The sequence below is a fragment of the Atta colombica genome, unplaced genomic scaffold, assembly GCF_001594045.1.
Source record: "Atta colombica isolate Treedump-2 unplaced genomic scaffold, Acol1.0 scaffold236, whole genome shotgun sequence".
Classification (NCBI taxonomy): domain Eukaryota; kingdom Metazoa; phylum Arthropoda; class Insecta; order Hymenoptera; family Formicidae; genus Atta; species Atta colombica.
This window is the reverse complement of record NW_017259334.1, coordinates 937,617-962,053: the sequence shown is the minus strand read 5'-3', so window position 1 is coordinate 962,053 and position 24,437 is coordinate 937,617. Positions and strand designations below refer to the sequence as shown.

The window sequence follows — 24,437 nt, the reverse complement described above, 5'->3', positions numbered from 1 at the left end:
CTGCACTCTCCGAGTCACGGATGACATGATCGACGATCGGCGAAGTGTGCACGATGTGGATTCCTCGGTTATTTAAAAAGAGTTTCGCAAATAGTAAGCTGAAAGCGGCATGGCGACATAAATGACAAAGACATTTTTTTCCCATCATTTCTAAATTATTTATTCTATTGCGATTCATTTTTTTCTTTGTCGAATTTATTTCTATGAAAAGATAATTATGCAGCATATTTTTTTTGTGTTTTAATAAAACCAACTATTCTTGCCTGTATTTCTCTGCCATCAATACATCATGTGTGACTTTAGGCTTCTGTTTAAATTAACCGATATTATTCTGTTAACGATGCGAGCAGTTTGTTTGGACATACCGATGCATATCCCTCGAAGAAAGGGAACTGTGGACGAGACATCGATCGCCACCTTTACAAAAAGAATCAACAGCGGGTGGAATTGATCAGCTACCGTGTTCCTGCATCTGTTCCTCCTTAGTCAGCCTTTATTATGAGTTAAAAATACAAAAAGTTTCTCCACGCACATTAGTTCTACGTATCCGATCTTCACGGTGCATATATTGATGAGCGATAATGATCCGATCCAACCTCGTTTCAGAAAGCCTATCCTTTTTATGTCCATCAAAATATTCACCGAAAAAGTCTCTCTCTCTCTCTCTCTCTCTCTCTCTCTCTCTCTCTCTCTCTCACACGCACGCACGCACGCACGCACGCACACACACACACACACACACACACACACACAACTATCTTGTATCTTATATATATTTTTAAAAGGCGAAATCTTTCAAAATTAAAACTATTCATTAACAAAAATATTTTTATATTAAAAAATAAAATTATAACACAAAGAAGTCTTGCTAAATTATTTATAAATTTAAAACAAAAATCTGAAAATTTTATTGAACTATTGAAATGATTATAGGTATAGAATGCTTAAGCGTTGTAATAATGCTGCAAAAAATTAATTCGCGCGCGCGCGAAAGAGTATTAAATAAAAATAAAATTTATATTATTATAAAATGTGAAAAAATTAATTAATATTAGATACATCACTTAAATTAAAAATAAAAGATTTATGAGAAATATTATTTTATTGAGAAATAAAAAAGAATAGATTTATCGTCGTATCTCTTTTTCTCTCTGTTCCCTTTTTTCACGGTACATGCACACACATCAAAAGAACATCGGGTCTCATCGCCGTGTGATCTTCACATCTTTACGCACCCACGTGCACCTTCTTATCCTAAGCGGTGCAACGTGCGTGGCACGCACGACAGGATCGGCAAGGCATTATTATGCATGTTTATATCTATATATCGAAAAAGGGTTGCGCGCTCGCAGTACAGTGAAGAGGCCCGATAGATTCCTCACGATAAGCCGGTGAACTGGCCCACTAAATTCATATGCATGAACCCTTATTATATAGTATTAGCTATGCGCACAGGTGGTTGCCCCGGCTAGATACGATACGGTCGTCCGTTTAATGTGTAACACTGTCTTAAAATAGGTATGCGAAGCCGCTGACGCTGTAGATGATTGCGTCACGTACGTTATCATAAGCCGATAAGATATGTTCAAATTTGTTGTAAGCAGGTGACTAATGAGACTCTAGCTTCGACTCTTCGATTTAATGCGAGCAAAAAAATGTAAAAGTGTTACAGAATTTAGACAAAAAATTGTAGAAATTATTTATAAAGAGAATTATATGTAAGAAATATATCATTTATAAATGAAAAACGTGTAACGAATGAAGTACTGTTTGTAAGAGAAAGAAATTATTTCCTTTACAAAAATTTAATACTAATAATACAAAAATTTAATAGGAAGATATTTAAAATAAATCTAGATTGTCAAAAACGTATATATATTTGTAACGTCCTTCGTTTTTTACATACAAATAGTTTTTATGTATTAGAGGTGAGCGACAAAGCTGATATTTTAAACATCGATATTTTTTGACTTTTTCCCCGATATTTTGTTTTTCGATATTGTCGTATATCAACATTTGGACAGAAATATTGAACTTCTTTCCATTAAGTTAAGTTAGTTTACATACAGATTGAAATTGGATTGAAAGTTGATCAGAGCCAAATTTACTAAACTTCAATTTAGTTTCTCTTTGTCTCCTGCGCAAGGCGGGATGCGCAGGCGGTAAGTAAGAATACGATGTATAATATTAGATTAAAATCATGTAAGAAAATGTAATAAAAATAAAATATGTAAGTGTACACATGTATGTATATCGTTATTTTTGGAAAAAATTGATTTTTTGCATATCGATATGTACATCGATATACGTACTAAAAAAGCTAAAAATCGAAATCGGAACCGTATAGATAGCATATCGTAAATTAGCCAGCTGATATTTCGTTATATCAATATTTCTGCTCACGATATGTTGCGATACGATATATTGAGATTTTTTTCTGTGTCGTCCCATCCCTATTATGTACAAATTTATTTAAAAACAACGATTATTTTTTAAAATAAAGCTCATAATGTTTAATAACTACTCGCTATCAACAGTTTACTAACAACCGGATTCAGTCTTAGTCAATATTATTCGATATATATACTCCTTAGATGTAAAGAACTCCCGAGAACTGGCTTAACTTGTTCAATTTCGAATTGTCTCTCAAGAAATGTTTCATTGATACTCGTTCCTACCAGTGTAATTTAATTTTATTCTTGATTCAACTAACTCTTCATCTTTTCCTAATTTAAAAAATTAAATTAAAAAATTAAATTGAAATTTAAAAAATATTGAGAATATAACATCAAATTTCTGTTGTGAATTTCATTGGCTGGAATTATTATTTCACGTGTAAGATCACGCCGCGCTGCCCGATAATCGCCATAGCGGGTCTCGTTACAACTCGAACAAAAGGCGAAGAAACGGCCGCGGCGAAGGAGCGGAAGAGCGTGCGATTACGTGCGATCAATACGCGCGGCTGCATTCTGCAGACCGCGTTTCTTGAGTTGAGCAATCGACTTTAGCCGCGCCGTTCGTTGCATTCCCATCCGGTCGCATCGACGCGATATTACGCGCACTCGAAGTTTCGAGTCCCGCCTCGTTTACGTGTGTATTACACGCGCGATGCATTCACAGGTGTATCGAGGGAAAGCGACGCAAACGACGGTACGACGACGGTGGCGGACGGCAATGGCAGAGGGAAACGGACCTGTCAGGCCCTCACCGACTTCTCTCTTCTTTCTTTTTTTTTTTGTTGGAATGAAAGCACCATTGGCATCCCTTTGTCCCTCTCGTTCCGGTGGTCCGTGCGGTCTTTAATTCTCGCGTGCACACTGTCTCAGGGTCACTCTTGGGAAGGAGGACGAAATACATAGACGGGCAAAACGAAGGAAGAATGAACGTGTCTATACGTGACGATTCTCGTTTTCGGTTTCAGGAATTAGCATGCATGAAATGCGAGCCGATCGCGGTTTGAGAACGGTCAGGGCAGGTCCGTGAACATAAGCATGCTTGCTAAATGCCTCGGTTCATGTTTTCTCTTTTTCATATATGGCAAAATGTCTCTATTAATTTTCTAGCTGAATCTTTTAATAATAAGAATAATCATTCAATAAGGGCTAGATTATGCATGATTTAGTTAATTAAGTTTTCATTGTGTTTAAGTAAAGTGCTTAAGATTTCTTAAAATATCGATTCTACTTTTCAAATAAACATATCGATCGTGCTTGAAGAAGTCAAAAAGAAATAAATTTTTTACAATAATCTATCTTTATAGGAATTAATCAATAGATTTTTTGTCCGTTTTATTAATTTCATTGAGTTTAGAAATGACTATTTTAAAAAAAAAGTACTCATTAGAATAATTGTAAATCGATTTGTTATATTATTTTACATCTTTGTGACAAACTGTATATTCAAATTTTATCTAAATAAAGTTTATTTAAAAAATTGAAAATATATCTCTCTTACTTAAAAAAATGTTCCAACTCGAAAAATCTGATTTTTAAGTTTATTAGCATGAATAAGTTAAATGAACATTACTTTAATCATCAAAACTAACGTAATTTTATTATAAAATCGTCACAATTTGAAAAAAGGATGGTACATATGATAGAGTCGTGACAGTAGCATCAAATCGATCAATTTAATTACGATTTCAATTTGATGGAATTTCAAGTTCAATGTTAAAACAGCGCGCAGTTTACATAACTGAAAGATGTACATACTCAGAATTTATAGATATTAATTTATAGATATTAAAAAATATATTAGATGTAGGAAAAAGTTCGAGGCGTTTTTTTAATGCCATCTAATGGGAAAAACGCCACGAACTTTTTCCCACACCTAATATTATCAGACAAGATTAAGCCTTGTGTTGGCTATTTATATTTATTTAATTTATATAATCTATGAAATAATTATATCTTAATTTATTAAAAAGAGTGATTTTTAAGAGTTGTGAGATGAAAACAAAATAAAAACAGTATTTGATCATTAATTGTTAAATAAGAAAATAATATTCTTTTTAACGATATTATTTGATTAACCTATATAATTTTTTGTCAAGTTGAAAATAATTTTTTGTCTTTATAAAAATCTTAATTTTTTGAGTTGTGTCACTTTTGCAGCAAGGGAAAGATATAATCATTTTATTTCGAAAATTTAATTTTAAAGAAATCTCCTTATCACTCAAATACTATAAATATCTTAATATTTTTAAGAATCATCCTGTAATAAAATTAAATTACTTTCTTTCAGGTTTGTGATGAATATCAAATTGTCGTTCAATTATCGTTTGTGCCGAAGCAATCTAGAAAGAATCGCAAACAGCGTCAAGATTCGATCTCGTCCGGAAATACGCAGATTTCGTTTACGCGATAAGAACAACGTACGTTACTGCGATATCTCGCCGGAGCGTTAGAAATCGCAATTTTCATAGGTCGACGTTGAGAATGGGGAGACTTGGTTGCCAACCAATTAGCTGACTTTCACATGGGGCTGCATGCGAATGTAGCGAATTCTCGCGCTAGTAGGAGGAGCGACGTCGCTGATACGCGTCCGATGTACTTAGAACACCGCCACGACGCCATTTACGCGAGGCACGTAATTAGCCGCGCTCTCTTTACCCGCTCGAAATTACTTACAATGTAGCTACCGCGTAGAACTATCGGATGGATGATCAAGTGCCGCCATTTAACGCTGTAACAATCCTTTTCCCTGCATTAAGCGAGCTCATTTCTGCGCGGAGGATGTGGACTAATAATAGTCCGCTGTTAAAAGAGGAGACCTTCCGCCTGACAAACGACTTGAATATTATAATTCCAGAATGGATTTTTTGCGACAATATGAACATGTCACTCTTAGAATTACTTCGCATTATGCGATAATTGCTCACAGCCATTGTAAAATGTCATTACAACGTGTTTTAATGAAAGCTTATTCTGAACTGTAATTCATGAATGTCGAGGCTACGTAAATAACTAAGTACATCAAAATATATGAAGCTTTGGTAGGTATGTATGTCATGCAACCAGACGCTTATACAAAGCTTGTATATTGCACAACAAGAGCTTTATATTACTTTTTCATTAAAAAATTGTAATCAAAATTTGATTATTTTATGTAACATGACAGTCTGATTATATCAATCAAAATTCTGGTTATCATAACTAGAATTCTAGTGTAGATTTAATAAAAAAAAACTAATTCCACTTCCAATCAAAATTCAAATTAATTCAACTAGATATTTTTTTCGATGTACTACATAGAAAGAAAGATTTTACTAAAAAAATCTTTGCCAGATACAGGTCTAAAAATAATTATTGAATTATTAAAATAATTTTATTAAAAATTGAATTTATTGAAAAATCATAAGCAATGCTGCAAACAACTTTGATCCTTAACTATATAAGTTTCTAACATAATTATTTCAATAGTCCAATAATTATTTTCAGATCTGTATCAACAAAATTTAGATCTTTCAGCAAAGTTGTCCTTCTTATGTATCAATAAGCGATAAATACGTATAACTATGAATTAAAATTTATTACCATAGTATATATAAAAAAAATAGTTTTTGTTAAAGTATCTAAAAATTTAGCTAAATACAGATTATTTGTTGGACTATCAAAATAACAATATGTAGAACGTGCAAGCTGATTGCTAAAATATAAAAATTTATTGCAGCATTGCTTATCACACTGAAATTTTCTACATATTATTTTATTCTAATAAAATTATTTTCAGATCTTCTAATCCAGCAAAATTTTAAATCTTTCAGAAAAATCGTTTTTTTTTTCATGTAGAGCATAAAAATTTTTTGCAATTTTTTGCTTATCATGCTTGAGTTTCCTACATATAATTATTTTGATAGTTCAGCAGATCTTTCAAAAAAAATCGTTCTTCCCGTGCACAATTCTTACAGATATTCTTGTGAAAGTGTCGATTCATTAATTTCATTTCCCGATAATCAATTCTTACCTTGTGTCGAAGGTCTCGCCTACATCGTGTAAAGTTTTCTATCATCGACTATCATACCTGGGAAGCGACGAGATGGCGAACCTCAATATTCTCGTCTCTCATCTTTCAACAAAGACCAAACTCGCGAAAACGTCAAGTGTGTCACGGTGATCGAGTATCCTTTTATCCTCGCGTATGCGTGAAATCAACGCAAACGTTATCGCTATAGCTTCAATAAGTAACAAGAATCAGGAAGAGAAAGACCAAGAGAGAGACCAAAAGAGAGAAAGAGATCCTTCACACGGGCAGCGTACATAGTCTACCAGAGTCTACAGAACGATCGGCGGACGGCGATAGCGTAGCCGTCGCGTCTACGGCCGACCAATCGGTCGTAGTATCGCCCCACTGGAACCAACTCCGCCTACGAAAAGTTCACTCCCATCTACAACCGCTACCAGCCACAAGCGAACGCCAGGCCGTGTTGTACACGGATGGGACCGACAAGTCTGCGGCGCGAGCAGCGAGCGCACCCAACGAGCCCCCAGCAAAATCAATAGACCAATGGCTACTGGAACGCGTGCGTAATTATCGCTCGTGACGGACATTGCCTCTTTCGCTGCCGTCGGTGGCCGTCGGTCCCACGTGGTGGGGAAAGGTCGCGCACCCTCTCCTCTCTCCGATCTCCCCCGTCCCGTACCCGCCACCCGGCATCGCTTTTCCGACCATGCAACGACCCGGCACGGCAAGGCAAGGCAAGGCAAGGTAAGGCAAGGCTTCGAGCGCGGATACGTGCGAGCAGCAATTTAGCCGAATCATTCCTGTCGCATGATTTATCACCGTCAGCCGTGCGACGGTGATAATGGTAGCCTCGTGATAGTGCTCATGACGGTGGTGGCACCCATACGGCGATACTTTATATACGGCGCGGGGGCGACCCGAATAAGTGGCGGTGTAAAGTGCCCGCGATATATCTTCCAGGCTCGATGCGTGAGTGACTTTGCCGTGTTCTCCCGTCGGAGGTAATCGCGATAATCTTATTTTTTACATGCCGCATACGAAAAGTTCTTGTTGAGTTTTGCGTGGATATACAATACTACAGACGTGCGCTATTTTCATTGGTGACTGAGTTTTTATACGATGATCGATAATGTAAAGTTTTTTTTCCGTTAGCTCTTTCGAATCTCTTTTATATCTTCAATTTTTACAGAAGGTCTAAACAGTAGATATTATTGTCAAAGTTCATATAATGAATTAAATAGAAAGCTGAAATAAATAAAAAAAGTAAAATCAAGCTGAATAAACACAAGCAAACAAAAATTTCTAACGAGTATAAAATCTCTCCACCCTTTAATTTTCATGAACTCTTTTCTTTGCAACTTTTTTCATATAATACTTGAATATATATACATCTTTCATCAGTGTTACAAAAATAAAAAATAAAATGTACAAAAGGATAATTATGATACACAATCCTTATTATTCTACAGATTTCTTATGCTTTACTTTATCTGAATATTTTTTTGTAAAAAGATACTATTATTATATATAGATTATTTCACGATTAATATTCTTTAACAATATATAAAAAAACAATACTAAATTCCATACAGAAAGAACGTTTTTATTGAAATATTATACTTAAAAATTTAGCTGAGTTACAGATGTAAAAATAATTTTATTGGTTTATCAAAACAATTATAAAACGTTGATGACAATGCTGCAAAAAATTTTAACAAGTTTCTAGCAAGTCTTACACGGAAAAACAGTTACCGCAGTTGCCACGATCAATACAGTTTTTGGTCATAAGAACTATAGTACGATTGTGATAACTGTAAGATTGGCATATCTTATGGCTTAAAGATATGTACATCTTACAATTATTACAACCAAATATATTGATGGGCGAAAATTATCATTATTTCCGGTTGTGGAACAATCGTAACATTTTTTTCTATATACATAATTATTTGATGATCTACACAAAATTATTTTTAGATCTGTATCTAGCTAAAGTTTTAGCAAAATCATTCTTCCTATTCGATGATACATTAATTTTTCATTTCGGTCAGGGAATTCATTATCATTTGATTCCTTCATTCCGCACAAGTCTAAGAACAATTAAAGTTAATACGTTGATGCAGTAATTAATAGTTGTTTTCAACAGATGCCTGACTCGTTATTTTTTCGCACGACACACGACTACGCGTATTCACGTCGCACGAATGATAATAACAGTCACGAATGTTTTGCTACTTTTGCAACAATGTAGCACATGTTGCGTTAATTCGCGGTGAGTAATCGCGCGGCTTGTAATTTTGTCGGGGACACGCGGACTCTGATGATTTTATACTTTTCCTTCCTTTGTTCTTTGTTCGAACGTAACGATTAAACGATGCTGTAAAAATTCTAACGTATAACGCAAAAATAAGAGCATAAAATTGCCAGTCGTTGCGAATTACATGAATCTCTCATTCGTCGATGCCGAATAGTTTACCGGCGGAAAATGCTATCGTCTCTTGCTTAAATAACTTTATTACGCCTAATCCGTAATTGGTGAAATAAAAATCAGTTTATTCAGCTGCTTAAACAATTAATCTTATTAATTAATAATCGTTATTAGTAGCATTTACGCACTACGTATCGAAAAAGTCCTCGGTGTGTGTAGTCACACACTTGTTCAAAGATCAAATATATGATAATATTCATTAAGACATATTGTTCTAATCTAATTAAGATTCCACACGGAAAGAATGGTTTTACTAAAGCATCTAAAAATTTAGCTAAATACAGATCTGCAAATATAATTTTGTTGAATTATCAAACAATTGCTGAACGCTCAAACTGATTGTTAAAATGTTAAAATTTTTTTACATCATTGATTTGATATTCTTACATAATTATTTGGATTGTGAAATAATTATAATTATTTTAGATCTGTATCTAGTTAAATTTTTAGATATACATCAGCAAAGGTCATTCTTTCTACCAAATGTATCAAATGTAGCGGTTGTCAGAAAAACAATTTAGTTATTTTGCTCAAATAAACTATTTCAGGTCCAGTTTTTCATTTTCTGATTAATTTGTGGACTTAACCTGATGTTTTATCCAATGGACTTCATCTATGATGATCATGGATGAAATCCATTGGGTGAAATATTAAGTTAATTTAATCACAATCAGATAATGAAAAATTGGACTTCAAAATGATAATAAACACTATCGTCACAATTCGTCAAATCGCGTAACATTATGTCTTGAGTTATCCATACAGTATAGACTTCCAAGGGATGTCTATAAAATGTTTCCATATCCATTCTAAAGACGTTTCCAAACTGTCTCTTGGATAAAATGTGCTGTGTTATAATTACAATGGAGTCGAATTCTCTTCCTAAATTCAATATCTACAAAAATTAATTTTCCGGCAAGTTCCCGGCAGATCTCAAATCCATTCAATCCGTCAAAACGTGCGATGCATTGCAGCTTTAAATGCAGAAAGAAGAAATGCGGACCCGTTTGCATGGCACGTACTGGTTACATCCTCATGTATATGTATACAGGGTGTTCGTACCGATTGGGACCAAAAACCTGTACAGTGTGTTAATGAAGTCGAGTAGATTGAAGTCGGGAAACCTGTATTCTTTCAGAAAGAAGAATTTTCGAGCATTTATTATTACTCGGATAATAATTTAAGTTATATTATTAGTTATTACAAGAGTTTATTATATAATAATAAATATTCGAAAATCCTTTCTTTTGAAAGAATGTGCAGGCTTCCATTTGCCAAATTAATGTCGAATTCTTTCGAATATTCCTACTGTATTAAAAATAGTAGTAAATATATATACACATATACATACACATGCACATTCTGCTCGTAAATTCTTGAATGTATAACTTTTTGAACGTATAACTTATAACTTTTTAATAAAACATTTTTAGACATAAGTTTATACATAACTTTTTCTATGTTTAGCCCTCGATTTTTACGGACATCTGTATACATAATTGTTTAAAAAAATTTTTTAAATAAATTTTTTGAGAATTTTATTTATTAAAATTAAATATATATTATTTATTAAGTAATAAACATTAATATCGAGGAAGATACAAGTTGTATGGAAACGCTTCTTTATTAAAGAAACTATAATTAAATATATTGCTATTATTTAGAGAACAGTGGAGTGTATAAAATGGTCTCGCTGTTCCAAATTACTATTATCTGCATCCCTTCCCATTAACAATTATCTGCACTAACCGCCATGAGTGCCATTATTGACACAACTATATTTCTCATACTGCATAGACATACTCGCAATGTATGTTAAGCAGCTATAGCGTATGAGAATTATAGCTATTATTCATGCCCATCTTGAAATTGATCGATATATGCTCAATTATTTTCTGTTTGAATTATTTTCTGTTTATATCAATTTCAAGGAATTGATTAATGATGTGCTAACAATACTTATGTAAATAAATGACAATTACAAAATTATTTCATATATATTTTTATCTCAATTAGACGAATTGCAGAATAATTTTAATAATTTTGATAATTTATATTGATAAAGGCTAATTATATCAAATAAGGATCACGATTTTATATACGCGCATACATTTGAACACACATTTGCATTCTATTTAAATTTTTATCTAATACAGAGTTCTAAAACCACGAGATTTTATTATTATTTAGTAGTATTATTATTGTGTAGTTTCGTTGATAATAATTTGGCTGTAGTAATAGATAGACTTTTGAATTAAACTTCAGAAGAAAGATCTTTCATCAAATTATATTCATGACAATATACTATTCTTCAGTTAATTTAAAATAATAAATTAAAATAAATTAAAAACTTTATAATAGAATTTTAATTTTAAGATTATAGAAAATTATAAAAAAAAATAGTAAATAAAAATGGCGCGTCCATTAACAATTTACGTTTTTTTATTACGGAGAAAGATTGTCTTCAAACGTTACAAACAACTGTAATAAGCAAATATATCTGATAATTTTCTCTAAATTATAATTATATACATCACGGAAGAAAATGTTTGGTTGAATTAACTGAAATTTTTGTAAAAAATAAATGATCTAGAATTCTGGTTAAATTTACTAGAATTCTAATAGATTTAATCAGAAAAGCTGAATGTTTATTTCAATTAGATTATTTTAACTAGAATTTTAGTAGATTTATCCAAATTCTGGATCGTTCATTTTCTATTATATTCTGCAATTAATTCAATCAAACATTTTTCTCTATGACTCGATACTAACAATAACTAGCGATTTATAATCTCGAGGGGAATTTAATAGATTTTCGTCGTAAAACTTCTCTGCATTGTATACTTACAGACAATTATTTCGTACTCTAGTTTTATCAGATTAAATCATACTCAATCATCCCTGAAGGTTCATCGTAATCGATTATCCCTGAAGGTTCTCATCATTTAACATTGAAAGTACCGTCCGTCTAATGCCAAAATTGTGTTAGGATAGACTTAGCAACAATCAACAGTAAAGATCGGCGTATTATATCGGTTAGAGAGAAGAACGGAAGGCCGCTGCTTAAAAGCGTGGGCGACGCAGTAGTGAACGCACCAGATCGGTGGGCGGCTACCAGATCGCCCAATTGGTCGATCGACTCGGTAATGGTTGGTGGGCGTTGAGTAAGCTCAGATGCGCGGCCAGCAGTGCGCACTTTACCGGCTCTCTTTCTTTCTCTCTCTCCTTCGCTCTTTCTTACTATACATCCCCACGATGTTCGTTCCCCACCTGGTCTGTATATCGCATCGACTAGGTTTCGATAGGGTCTCCTCTGCCCCCGCGTTTGGGATCTTCCACTCCGCGTCTACCCTTTTGCGATTAAACCTAATGTAATCGGCAGCTTCTGCGTTTTTGAAGGTTTACGAATCGCGGCCACTTTCTTTCCCCCATATTCACCTCTTTCATCGACACGGCTACCGCCACCGTTACCACGGCGCGGCGCCTTAAATCTTGATCTCTTCTTGGCGGGTAGAAGCAGAAGAACGGAGTCTTTTACGGGAAGAGTATAAGGTGGGGGTATGGCTAGTCTGGGCGCGCTTCGAGTGGAGCGCGCGGCGGTAGGCAATCTGCTCGAATACGGCGAAGAGCGAACAGGTTGCCCCGCGTAACACACTCGCGTCTGATCGTCCAAAGGTAGTGCGAAAGAAGGGTAATTCCAAGAGAGCACCACGCTATCAAAGAGGGAAGCAAAACCGTGTCGCATGTATCCACGTTGTAGCAGCTGATAATGGAAACCTTCTAAAGAAACGAATTGAAAAACCCACTTTTCGTTCCTCACGCTCGAGCACGAACAAGATAGCTTCGGCAAGTCGATCGCGTGACAAGAGAAACGATGCATCGGTGAGGAGTAGAACTGTCGTAGGGACAGAAATAAAAGAAGAAAAAAATAATCATTTTCGTGCAACGAAGTTTATCTCTCTTTCTTTTGTATCTGGAGAGTGCGCGAAGAGATGAATCTGGTGATCTGTGTCGAAAGAAAAAAGATAAACGGAGAAGGTGGTATATGAGGGGAGAAATCGACCGCGTATATGGAGCGACGGAGCAAGTCACGTCACATTAAATCTTGATCTCACCTCGGCGAGTCCCTAGTCCGCGGGAGGGGGAAGGTCTGGGCGCGCTTCGAAAGCCCGAGCGGAAGGCAATCCGCTCGAATCCGACGGAGCGCAAGCAAGCTACCCCGGTGCCGTAGTAGCCCTCGTTGCCTGTCATTGGAGAAGGGAGTCCTCGTAGGCGGAAGAAACGAGAGGGCGATCGACACGCGAAGAAGAGTACGGAGAGGGAAGAGGGCCAGGTGGAGGAGAAGAAAGAGGAGGAGGAGGAGGAAGAGGAAGAGAAGGAGGAGAACGTGGTCACGAGCTTCGTCGAAGGCGCCTGCGCTCCAGTACTCCGCGCCTTCGGTTCCTCAGCTTCGACTAGGCTCACCGCTCAACTCAAGTGTCGCGACGGCGTAAAAGCTCGTGTCGCGATGCATCGTGATCGTCATCGCGCGATCGTACTAATTATTCCGTTTTGCTAATCGGTTCCGTAGCGATTTGTTTATCATTTTGCGTCACGTGACGAGTCCGTGTTTGTGCTGTCAGAAGGATAGTGGCTGACGGTGGTACATACGTGACAGTTCGGCGGACAGTTTTCAATGAAGATAAGTTGAAGTTTTTTTTTAAAACAAATGGGAACTGCAGATATTCGGCGAATAAGACGGGAATGCGTTAAATTTATATCGGATTCTGTCGATGTGCACTTAGGCAGAGATACAACGACAACGGATGAATATTCGAATTTTTGACGATGGCGATAAATCGATAAACGATCCTATTAATAATTTCTATGATATATTGTTTATACAAGTTGAAAAATGCTCGTTCAGCAATATTGCTTAACGCACAAGAGAATATTCTTAAGCGCTGTACTCCGAACGAGAGTAATGCCAGATGATACGTTAATCTGGAAATACTTGTCAATAATTTGAAAATCGCGATTAGCGCGTAGAAAAATCCATTGAATGCGAGAAACGGAAGTTATTCAAAGACAGACGTGGTACATTCGCAGAAGTGGAGGAAGAACGGGAGAGGGAGGAGCCGTTGCTGAGCGTGGAGGGGGCGGAGGTGAGATCGTCTGGTGATGATGATCGGTGGCGGCGTTGCGACTCCTCCTGGTACTGCCAAGTCGGCGGCTGCGATCGACAGCGAAATGGTACAGGTCGACGGCATTGGCAGTGGTAGTGTCAGTGGCAGTGCTAGTGGTAGTGGTAGCCCAGCAACGGGTGCAATTACCACGCGCCTCACGAACAATAGCAGTAGCGGTACCAATAATAATAACAACAACAACAATAATAATAATGGGGAGATTAGCAACAATAATGACGGACACGGAGTCGCGAATTGCACCGGTACGACCGCTTCGAGCGCAAGTGACAAGTTCTGCTGTCAGGACGAAGACGTTCCCGCCACCACTGGTGTTGCCCGACCTTGGGAACCACCGTCGCCGACCTTCTCCCAGACGAGATCGCACTTACTACAGGTACATCCACCGCACCATCACCAGCAGCATCCGGCGGCGCATCATCACCAGCAGTTGAATGTACCTGTTTCCCTGATCGATGGTGAGTAAGAATGCTAAGATGTTCGTGTCTTTAAGTCGAATCGAATCCGATTATTCTCGTCGATTTAACGTTCCATTTAGTTCTCACGCCTTTTTTTTCATTGTTTTCTTTTCACACGGTAGCTCTATAATAATATAACAGGTACCAAATCATTGTTTAATTTAAAATAAGCACAGCCTCTACAACACAAATGTTATTGCAATAATTGTTACATGGAAAGAATTTTGTTGAAAAATCTAAAATTTTGCTGGATACAGATTTAAAAATAATTGTGTTGGATCATTAAAATAATTACGTTAAAAACTAAAAAAAAATAATGAGCAATACTGCAAAAAAGTTTGATTTCTAGCAACCAATTTAAATTTTTAAAATTACTTCGATGATCCAACGAAATTATTTTCAGATCTATATCTATCAGCAAAATTTTAGATCTTTTTAGCAAAATCGTTCTTTTCGTGTATAAACGAGATTTTTGGGTATATTAAACTCATTGATTCACGGAAAGTTCAACATTAAGCATGAGAAGATAAATATTTACATTGAAGAACATTAAAGAATTTCTTGAGACTGTAAATATGATTACACAACAAGTAAGAAATAAAGCCTTTAAGGCGGTTAAGCTGGACCTTAGGCACTTAGATAATTTAATAAATTTATATTATATATACTTACATATGTGTAATTATTTAAACTGCCGTCGAATTGTTTTTTTCGGTCTCGAAATGCAGTTCGACTAAACTATTGTAATATCTCACAAATAAAATTGATCAACATTAATAATTTGATATTTACATAGGCATTTTAGAAATATCTTAATGATGCTACTTTTATTCAAATCTACTGCAATTAAATGTCAATTATATGCGTTGTAACAAGTTTCAATTCTCACTAAAAAAGACATGCAAGTGCTTCTGCGTTCTGTCAGCAATATTTTTGTATACGTCCCGATTACATTCCTCTTTCTTTCTTTCTTGGATATCTGAGATAAGACAGATATGTATGCATATGTAAGCAATGAAGGCCCAATTAATTTCGTTATATCATGATAAATCGATAATTACAAAATACATCACGTACCATTATTTACAATTGTGTTTCATGCGTTTTATTATATCAAAATTGCACAATACGTTATTAAAATTTTAAACAATTATTTAATGTGTGTGTGTGTGTGTGTGTGTGTGTGTGTGTGTGTGTGTGTGTGTGTGTGTGTGTGTGTGGAAAGATCGAATATTCGAAACACCTGAATATATTTGGCTATTATAGACAATATTAGAGACAATAATTCATGAAATGAAATAACGAGGTAATACAAAAAAACGTGGGAATTTTATAAAACTTGTGATAATAAAATAATTTTTTTTGGAAAATTCCTTTATCATCGATTTTATCAAATTTTTTTAATACTATAGACTCGATATCGTTTTTGAAATAAATTTTGACTATTTCGAAAAACATTATAAAAAATTAAACGATGAAAAGATAATCTTCTGATTAATTGTATTTTGTTTTATATAATATGCATACGTTTTATATAATACATATATTAATAATATTATTAATTTGCTAGGGTACAGTTATATAGAACAACTAATAAACATATAATTTACAAATATAAGAACAGTAATATATAATTTAATTATTTATGTTCTCGATAATGCAGAAGTTAAATATGTGATACACATGACGATAAATGAGTATATCGATTATATCTTGTTTGATGAGAGATAACTAAGTAACTAATTAAATTATGAATCGTTTCACGATCTTTCACCACGCGAATCTTTCGATGCGGATGGTAACTGCAATTAACATTGAACACCTGTACAGGCGAACACCTGTACAGGACTTGTCTCGTAACTAACGTTAATGGAAGCATTTCTCGCCTTTAAAAAACTCTCGGAAGAATTACGAAATCTTGATTGTAATTTTGAAATATAATATTCAACTTGTGTGAATTGTAAAAATAAAAAAGTAAATCAGAACAATATTAGAACAGTATATACGAAATAATTTCTGTTTCAGAGATTCAGAATTGTCACGATTTTAATCGCCATTAAAAACTATTGTATGTCAGATAAACCAGTTTATAAAATTTTAAATAATTTCAAAATATCTATATATATATATCTATATATAATTCAAAAAGAACATTTTGCTAAAATATTTAAAAATTTGTGTAGATCTGAAAATAATATTATTGAACTATCGAAATAATTATATGGAAAGTTTAAGCATTAATATATTGCTAATATATTGCAAAAAATTTTAACATTCTAGCAATCAACTTTAATATCTTACATAGTTATAATTTTGATTTAAACAAAATTATTTTTAGATCTAGCTAAATTTGTAACCAATATAAAAAAAACATAATCAAATATAATCAGGAAGTTTTTCTGTGTAAAATATTTTAAACACGTTCTGCGGACAGTTCTGCTTACAGTTCATTATCAATGATTGCTGCCGCCTCTTTTCGGCCGCTAATTAAGTTGTCAAAAAGCGACGAGGAGCAAAACCCCGCGATTATACAACAGACTCGGCTTATGATATTATTTAACACGAATGCAATGTGGTGAACTTCTTATTCGCTCTCTACGATGCTGTCTGATGCAGCGTGAAATGCTCTTTGGTTGTTTGCCTCATAAAACCATTGATAAAAAGAATGATAAAAAGGACATGCTCGATTGAGAGCAGTGGATATGCGCCTACGACGACATGTTCAACTACCGCACGTTCGCGGATCTTTCCGCGATTTGCACTTGCCAGACGAAGCACGGGGGCTACCAAGTATCGCACTCATTCGAAACCGGTTTCAATGCGTTGGCAACGCGAGTACTTCTCTTCGGATCGGTGAACGTATTACTCTCGTTTAACGCTCAATACCCGTCCATCCCGCGGGTACTCTCGCGTTTGCGGAGCACTTCGTTCCAGAACCACGAGATTTTACGACCACACCCAGATCGTTTCGAGGCAGATACCATGTACGCAACGTTTTCGTTCACGAGCGAGCAGAAAGGAAGAGAAAAAGACAAAAAAGGACAAAAGAAAATGTGTTTCAGGTGTTCTGGTAGCACATTATGGTACTTGGCCATATGAACTATCGTATGAAAGATATACTAATACATAAATAACGAAGTCGTATCTGTTGATTGCATTGAAAGAGTAATATTTTTTTCCGACAATGTAACATTCATCATAAAAATCTTGGATGTAATAAGAGACTGCAGATAATTATTATTATAAAATTATCTATTTAGAAAGTCACTATTTAGAAAGTGTGAAGTAGCTTAAATCATATCGCTTTCTCTCTTTAAAATATTAAGTCAAGAGATGTTGATAGAATTGAGATGTTGATAGAAAACTAATGTGATTCAATTCTTTCTAATGAAGCGCAGATGTTATAAGATTAGCCAATGCATAATTTTTTTATTACGTCTATGATTAAAATTAAATTTAGTGAGAAAAATGATTTGATGGGATTATAATTCTAGTGGAAAAAATGGACGAATCAGGATTTTCTGATTAAGTCTACCAGAATTCTAGTTGAGATAATAAATTTATAAAAGCCAGCAAAGCCATTCTTTCCGCGCATTTATATAATCCTTATTATGTATTCGAATGATACAATTTGTTTAAATGCTGAATTATATCTAAATTGATTCTTTGAAATTGCGATTTGATAATATTGTTTGCGAATTAAAAATTATGAATAAATTCGATAGTTTGACGTGGTAAACAAAGTTCCTGCTTGGTTTGTGTGCGGAAAGTTAATTTAAGTTTAAGATCCGATACAAGTTCACGGATGTTTCTGATGCTGAACTCGATACTTGACAGCAAACGATGCCATGGAATTTTACAACCATACTCAGAGTGTTTTGAAACAAGTATATCTTGCGGCTAATAGTTGTCTTCGCGCAGTACTTTGTTACAACTTTGATGACCAATTGACGGTCGTCGAAAGTATCCGCGAAGATGTATGCACTAATTACGCATAGACTTACTTGCTAATCAGATTACAGTTTCGTTAAGAATTGTAATTTCCTTTTTTTTATTCTTTGACACTAGTTTTGTTCAAGTATCTATAAAAATTTAACTAAACTAGTCTAGTAAATTATAAATAACATCCACTTTATGGCACATGGGATGTAAGATACTTCTTACGTAATTATTTTTATGGTCTAATAAAATTATTTTCAGACTTGTATCCATTTAAATTTTTAGATTATGTTATGGGCAAGTTGCCTGCTGTACAATGTCGGCATTGCGAATCGTGTCAACATTGTTTAATTGCAGGAAATACTTTTATTTAAAACACACTATTTGCAATACAAGCGTATTTTGTATTTTTTATTTTAGCGAATCACATAAAAGTATTACGTATTTTGTATTTAAAATTGAAAGATTGAAAGCTTTTTGTACCTTGTATTGTAATTCAATAAGGTTAATTATCAATGTTAATATTTGAAATACAAAATACAAAATACATACTTTCATAATTTTTTGTTATTAATACTGAAGTTTAAAATACTTTTATATATTCTCATGAAATACAAAATATTTTCATGTATTCCGAACAAACACAAAATACAAAATATTATTGTCTTACCAATACTGTTTTTCAAATAAAAATATTTCAAATATATGTCCAATCCTGTCCAATCGCGTTGGACAATGTTGACGGCCCGAACAATACCAATACTGCCTATTATGCGGATTTTGCCTGTAAGAAGCCAGCAAAATCGTTCTTTCCGCGTGAACTTCATGTTGAACTATACTTTCTACATCTATCTAAATCGCATATAATAATCCGCATTTCTTCATTATCATTTCTTCATTTATAATCATAATAACAAATTAATCTATTAGTAAGAAAATAAAAAGAATAGATGACTTTTCTAACATTCAATGCTATAAATATGATATCAAATTGCATAATTCTATGATAACATTCAATTTGGAATATAATATTATATCACTTAACATAAAATACAAACATAGATCAATATATGACGCCATGAATAAAATTTATGAATAATTAACCATACATAATCATAGTGACGCATAACGTATATAGTTTTACTTTGAGATTTTATAATTATGTTTTGTTACGTAATATATAATATTTGCACCAAAAAGTACTGAACATCTTCATTCGTTAAATGAAATTTAAAATGTCATTAAATTCTCATTTCTTTCTTGAGTAACATCTTGTCACTTAACTTAATCAAACGGACTTAATTGATCAAAGAGTTATTACGTAAAATACTTGCCCGTGTATCGATTATCAATTACACGTACAATTTATTTTTAACACGATTTCTGTAGAAATTATAGCCAGATAATATAAAATTACTTTTTTGCGAGACGCTGCCCTCGAGTGTAAACACAACTATCTATGTGTTATTTGAGTCATATTTCGCGTGTAAAAAAATTCATAAATTAATTTGCGCTCAAATTTTACTTGCAAGATTTTATTTCTACTTGATTAAAATTATTATAAGACTCAGACTATGTATAAATGTAGTTTAAATTATTCTATCATATTAGACTCTATATTCGATTAATTTTCTTTCCACTATACACATATTACAGATATGATATGAACTTCACATCTGCATGCATTTCCTTTGAACATTCTTTTTAAATAATTTAAGTGTGTTCTGTTGTATTTTATCTTTATGCGTGTGCGTGTTGCAACGAATGGTCTGCATTTAAGAGTTAACTTAATTCGTGCACCGTTAGCAAACACTCGTAACGCGACGCGATTTTACTTGAAACCATCTGCTCAGTTCAGATAAAACCACCTCATCGGAAGCGCAGAATGAACGATCTCACGAAGTCGTCGAGTCTGCAGAAAGAGAATCGGCCTTCCAGTTTTTCTCTCTATTATCTATTACTGCCGTGTCAAGCGATCGGTCTTTACTGGCGGCGATTTCGAATGTACAGACGAATATACCGTGAGGCCTGATGCCAGAACTCGTTCAGAACCGGTTCCCGCTTGGTATCGATGCAACGATGGGACGCATTTCTTTCTGTGCATCGGCTACTTTCGTTTTCACGATACCTCCGATCGCTTTGACACGAAACGAGCGCGGAATGCGCGCTCGATGTGCCATTCGAAGCGGATGGGATAAGCGCGAGACTTCGCGAGATTCGCATAAGTTTTATTCGACGTTTCGGGCAACCATTGTACACGAGATTCTTCGGAAAATAATTTTAGTAGCACTTCAATTTTGTAACAAAAATTCTCCAGGAATTTTACGAATATAATTGACATGTTTTTTCTCTTTAATTAGATAATCGTTACATAATCTACGAAATTTATGATCATTAATCCTGATTCTACTATCGAATATTTAACTTAGATTTTTTTGTTAGTGAAAATGTAGTAATAATATTTTTAAATGATAATAAATCAAAAAGACTAAAAAGATAATAAAAATGTGAAGAAATGTAAAATTTACTACATTTAATGCTTATTAATGTAAGATACACGGAAAAAAACGGCGTTTTGCTGAAGTGTTTGAAAACTTAGCTAGATAAACCTGAAAATATATATTTGAATAAAACCATCATATCAGTCCTTGTATATTCTAAATCTAAATCAAAGGAGTCATTCTGAATGTAAAAGTTTCTCCGCGACTCTTGTTAAGTCAATACGGATTACGAAATTTTGTACACAAAATACGGGATTTAAAGTTGCGACCGGTTGATTACGAGTCCATCGTTCTCACGGAGTCACATGACATTGCAATGTTATAATAAATTCGTCCAAAATATATCATGTCAATTTTCCTTCTCCAGATTACAGTTAATTTAAATACTGATTAACTGTATTCCTGATGAGGAGCCATTAATAATGAACTATATTATCGCCATAAATTGTGAAAAAGTGGCCGTTCGATTACGTGAATAACAAATTGCAAATGATCTGCGCAAGATGCATTTACCGAGCTGATTGGTAATACACTGAACTCATAAAGGACTAATTAATTAGACGTTCTCACTATGTAAACGAACTGTCGCGAATTCACGCTGAGTTCACTCATTGAAACCAATTAAAACAACGCGATACAAATGAGCACGACGGACCTGTTTTTCTACCAACACTTAGAATTTAATTTCATCCGATGGTCTCCTCCCGCGATCGCCGAACTCCTTATGTAAGATCGACTGGATAAAAAGCTATTGCGCTCCTCGTTTACAAAATGACAGGTATTACACGCTCTTTATATTGCTATATATCGTTCGATCGTAAATTGGCATCTGGGCGACTCTCCGCACTAAACGTTGTTAAGATTAGTCGACAGTGCGATTACGAGGAAGCTGAACCTATAATAAGCACATCATAATTTTGATCGCAGAACTGCCGGTACAGTAATTAACATCTATCTCACATTTAATTCATATTATCTTTAAGCTCGCGTCGATTTACGCTTGGACCCTCGTTTCGCCTTGTCGCGATTTTATTGGCCATGCTGTGTAATTACGTTTTCTCTCCTTGGAGATTATTTTCTACGAGTAAATTTTCCACTTAGCATATTCTTCGCTTTCTTGATATCATTTTAGTCTTTTTGGCTTATTACCATTTAAAAATATTATCACTATATCTTCACTTAAGAAAAAAAAAATCTAAATGAAACCGGTGATTTTCAAATCAAGTTATATCAATCAGAAGTTGCGCAGATCATGTACAAATTATGATTATTTAACTCGTAACAGAAAAAGAGGAAAATATTTTTTGTAACATTAAAAGAATGTATGGGCTTATTACAATTTTTTGTTATTAGTTTAAAAAGTTTTAAATGTTCAATTATATAAAAAAATTGCAATACTTGTTGAAGTTAATATAAATATTTAGTATCACAATTAGATTATATAAATAAAACAAAACTATGAAAAATAAGATTATGAAACATAAAATTATTCCAAAAGAGTGAATCTTATTCAAGAGTGTAAATATTTTCATTTTTTTCAGTAGTGGCGATATTTTCATTCAAAGTGAGACTTCATTTCAAGAACCTTAGAGAGTTGATTAGCATGTTAATTTGAAAGCAAAGATAATCATTGAAAATTAAAATAATATTGATAAACATCTGAAATCAAAATTCTTGTAATATAGTAATATATTATTAAAAAGAATATAAATGCTGTGCGAGGTAATGCGAGGTCTATGCGAATATGAATATAAGTTAATTATTAATCATAATTTGAATGACAGGTATCTCTTGACTGCGCTTTTCATTCATCAACATTCTTTAAAATCATATCAATAACAAGATCGCGAGATCACGTTTAGCAACTTAAATTAAAGTGCCTCAACATCAAGTTATTTGACCGTGACCACTTTCGTCACAGCGATTACACAGCTGATTGTTAATTTAACGAAGCATTCAATTGATTTTGGGGATCCTAAAAAAGAGCTTTGTGAGAAAAGTAGATCCCCGATTATTTCAGATCTGTAAAAATCATCAATCTTTCGAATCTTGTTAATTAGTGTACGAAAATAATTCAAAGTCAAGAACGAAGATGTGATAATAAAATGTAATCGAAACAGATTTCGACCGAGATTTCGTTCTAGCAATTATCATTAATTGTTCGGTATGATAATTTCATTATTATACGTATTATTATTACAATGAAATATTTCTCTGATTGCAGGTGTGAATTTACAAAATTGTACAGCCGGTCCTTTCGCCAGTGGCAATAATGGCAACGCATCGCGGCAACGTCTAATCGAATTGTCACATGGATTAGGAGCACTCAGGCATTACAACGATCTCGCCAACCATGTGTTGTCATTAAACCAACAGGGCGCAGTCGTTACGAAACTTTTAGGTTTGTAAAGTATATTTTTATTAACGATTTACCATGAGCTGCCTTACATGAGGAGAATCGCATTCATGATACGCTCGATATTATACCCCACGTTGTTTTTTTCTTATCGTTGACGATAAGAATATGCAAATTATTGGGTGACATTCCGAACACGAGAACTTACGTAGGGAAACTACTCCGTTGACATATCGCTATTATGTTCGTCAACCACTATACCTATCGCGAATATCGAGCGCCACGCACGCATTACATACGTACGTAATTTCGATATGAAGTCAAGGCAGAAATCATCCATTTATATTCTACGTTCTAAGAATATCATCGATCCTCCGGAAATGAGAGAAAAATAGATATTGGAGATGTACAAGAGAAGATTTTCCAAAGTCGAGAACTATTAGATAGACTGATATAAAAGGTTTTTGTCATATTTGTCAAATAAAGTTTTAAAATAATTCCTATTCGTGAGAGAAACAATATTATTACATAATATTTTCCTATCTAAATGGAAGCTTTTTTTCCCTCTATTTTTTAAAAGAATAAAGAGTAAACTTTTTTTATATTTTCTTGGATTGTGTATTTTTTCTTAGATTCTCTCTCTTTCTCTCTCTCTCTCTCTCTCTCTCTCTCTCTCTCTCTCTCTTACCTCTTTATATCTCTTTTTTTAATTCAAAATTTACATAATTCTTGATTGTACCTTTCTCTGTGATTCATGCGGCAATTACCAGCGACCACAAACGACCGCGTTAACGTTTCGAACGATTTCAAGCAAGACAGAGAAACAAGGAATAGCATCAAACTTACAAGGCATAGTCAAACATAACGAGCGCATCAGCCACTTGAAGCTCGTTAGCTTGCCAGAATTAACACCGTAATAACCACTTCTTTCACGCATTAAATTTCAGCACCTCGAACACATCAAACTTAAATAATTCACCAATGATTGCATCAGTCATTAGCCTCTCTACATTCCAAGAGATTAATGCGAAGTTTCGATTCTCGCTGCTC

The 24,437-nt window shown here is 34.2% G+C and overlaps 1 protein-coding gene across 1 annotated transcript in view; it reads left to right on the top strand.

The window, feature by feature from the left end:
• Positions 1 to 13,317: 13,317 nt before the first annotated feature.
• Positions 13,318 to 24,437, top strand: part of LOC108688582 (paired box protein Pax-3-B-like) — a 20,208-nt gene continuing 9,088 nt past the window's right edge. Inside the window, exons 1-2 of the mRNA XM_018194892.1 lie at positions 13,318 to 14,591; positions 23,256 to 23,432. Of these exons, the coding sequence (XP_018050381.1) occupies positions 14,111 to 14,591; positions 23,256 to 23,432 (658 nt within the window). The 5' untranslated portion in view covers positions 13,318 to 14,110. The remainder of the gene's footprint in view (positions 14,592 to 23,255; positions 23,433 to 24,437) is intronic.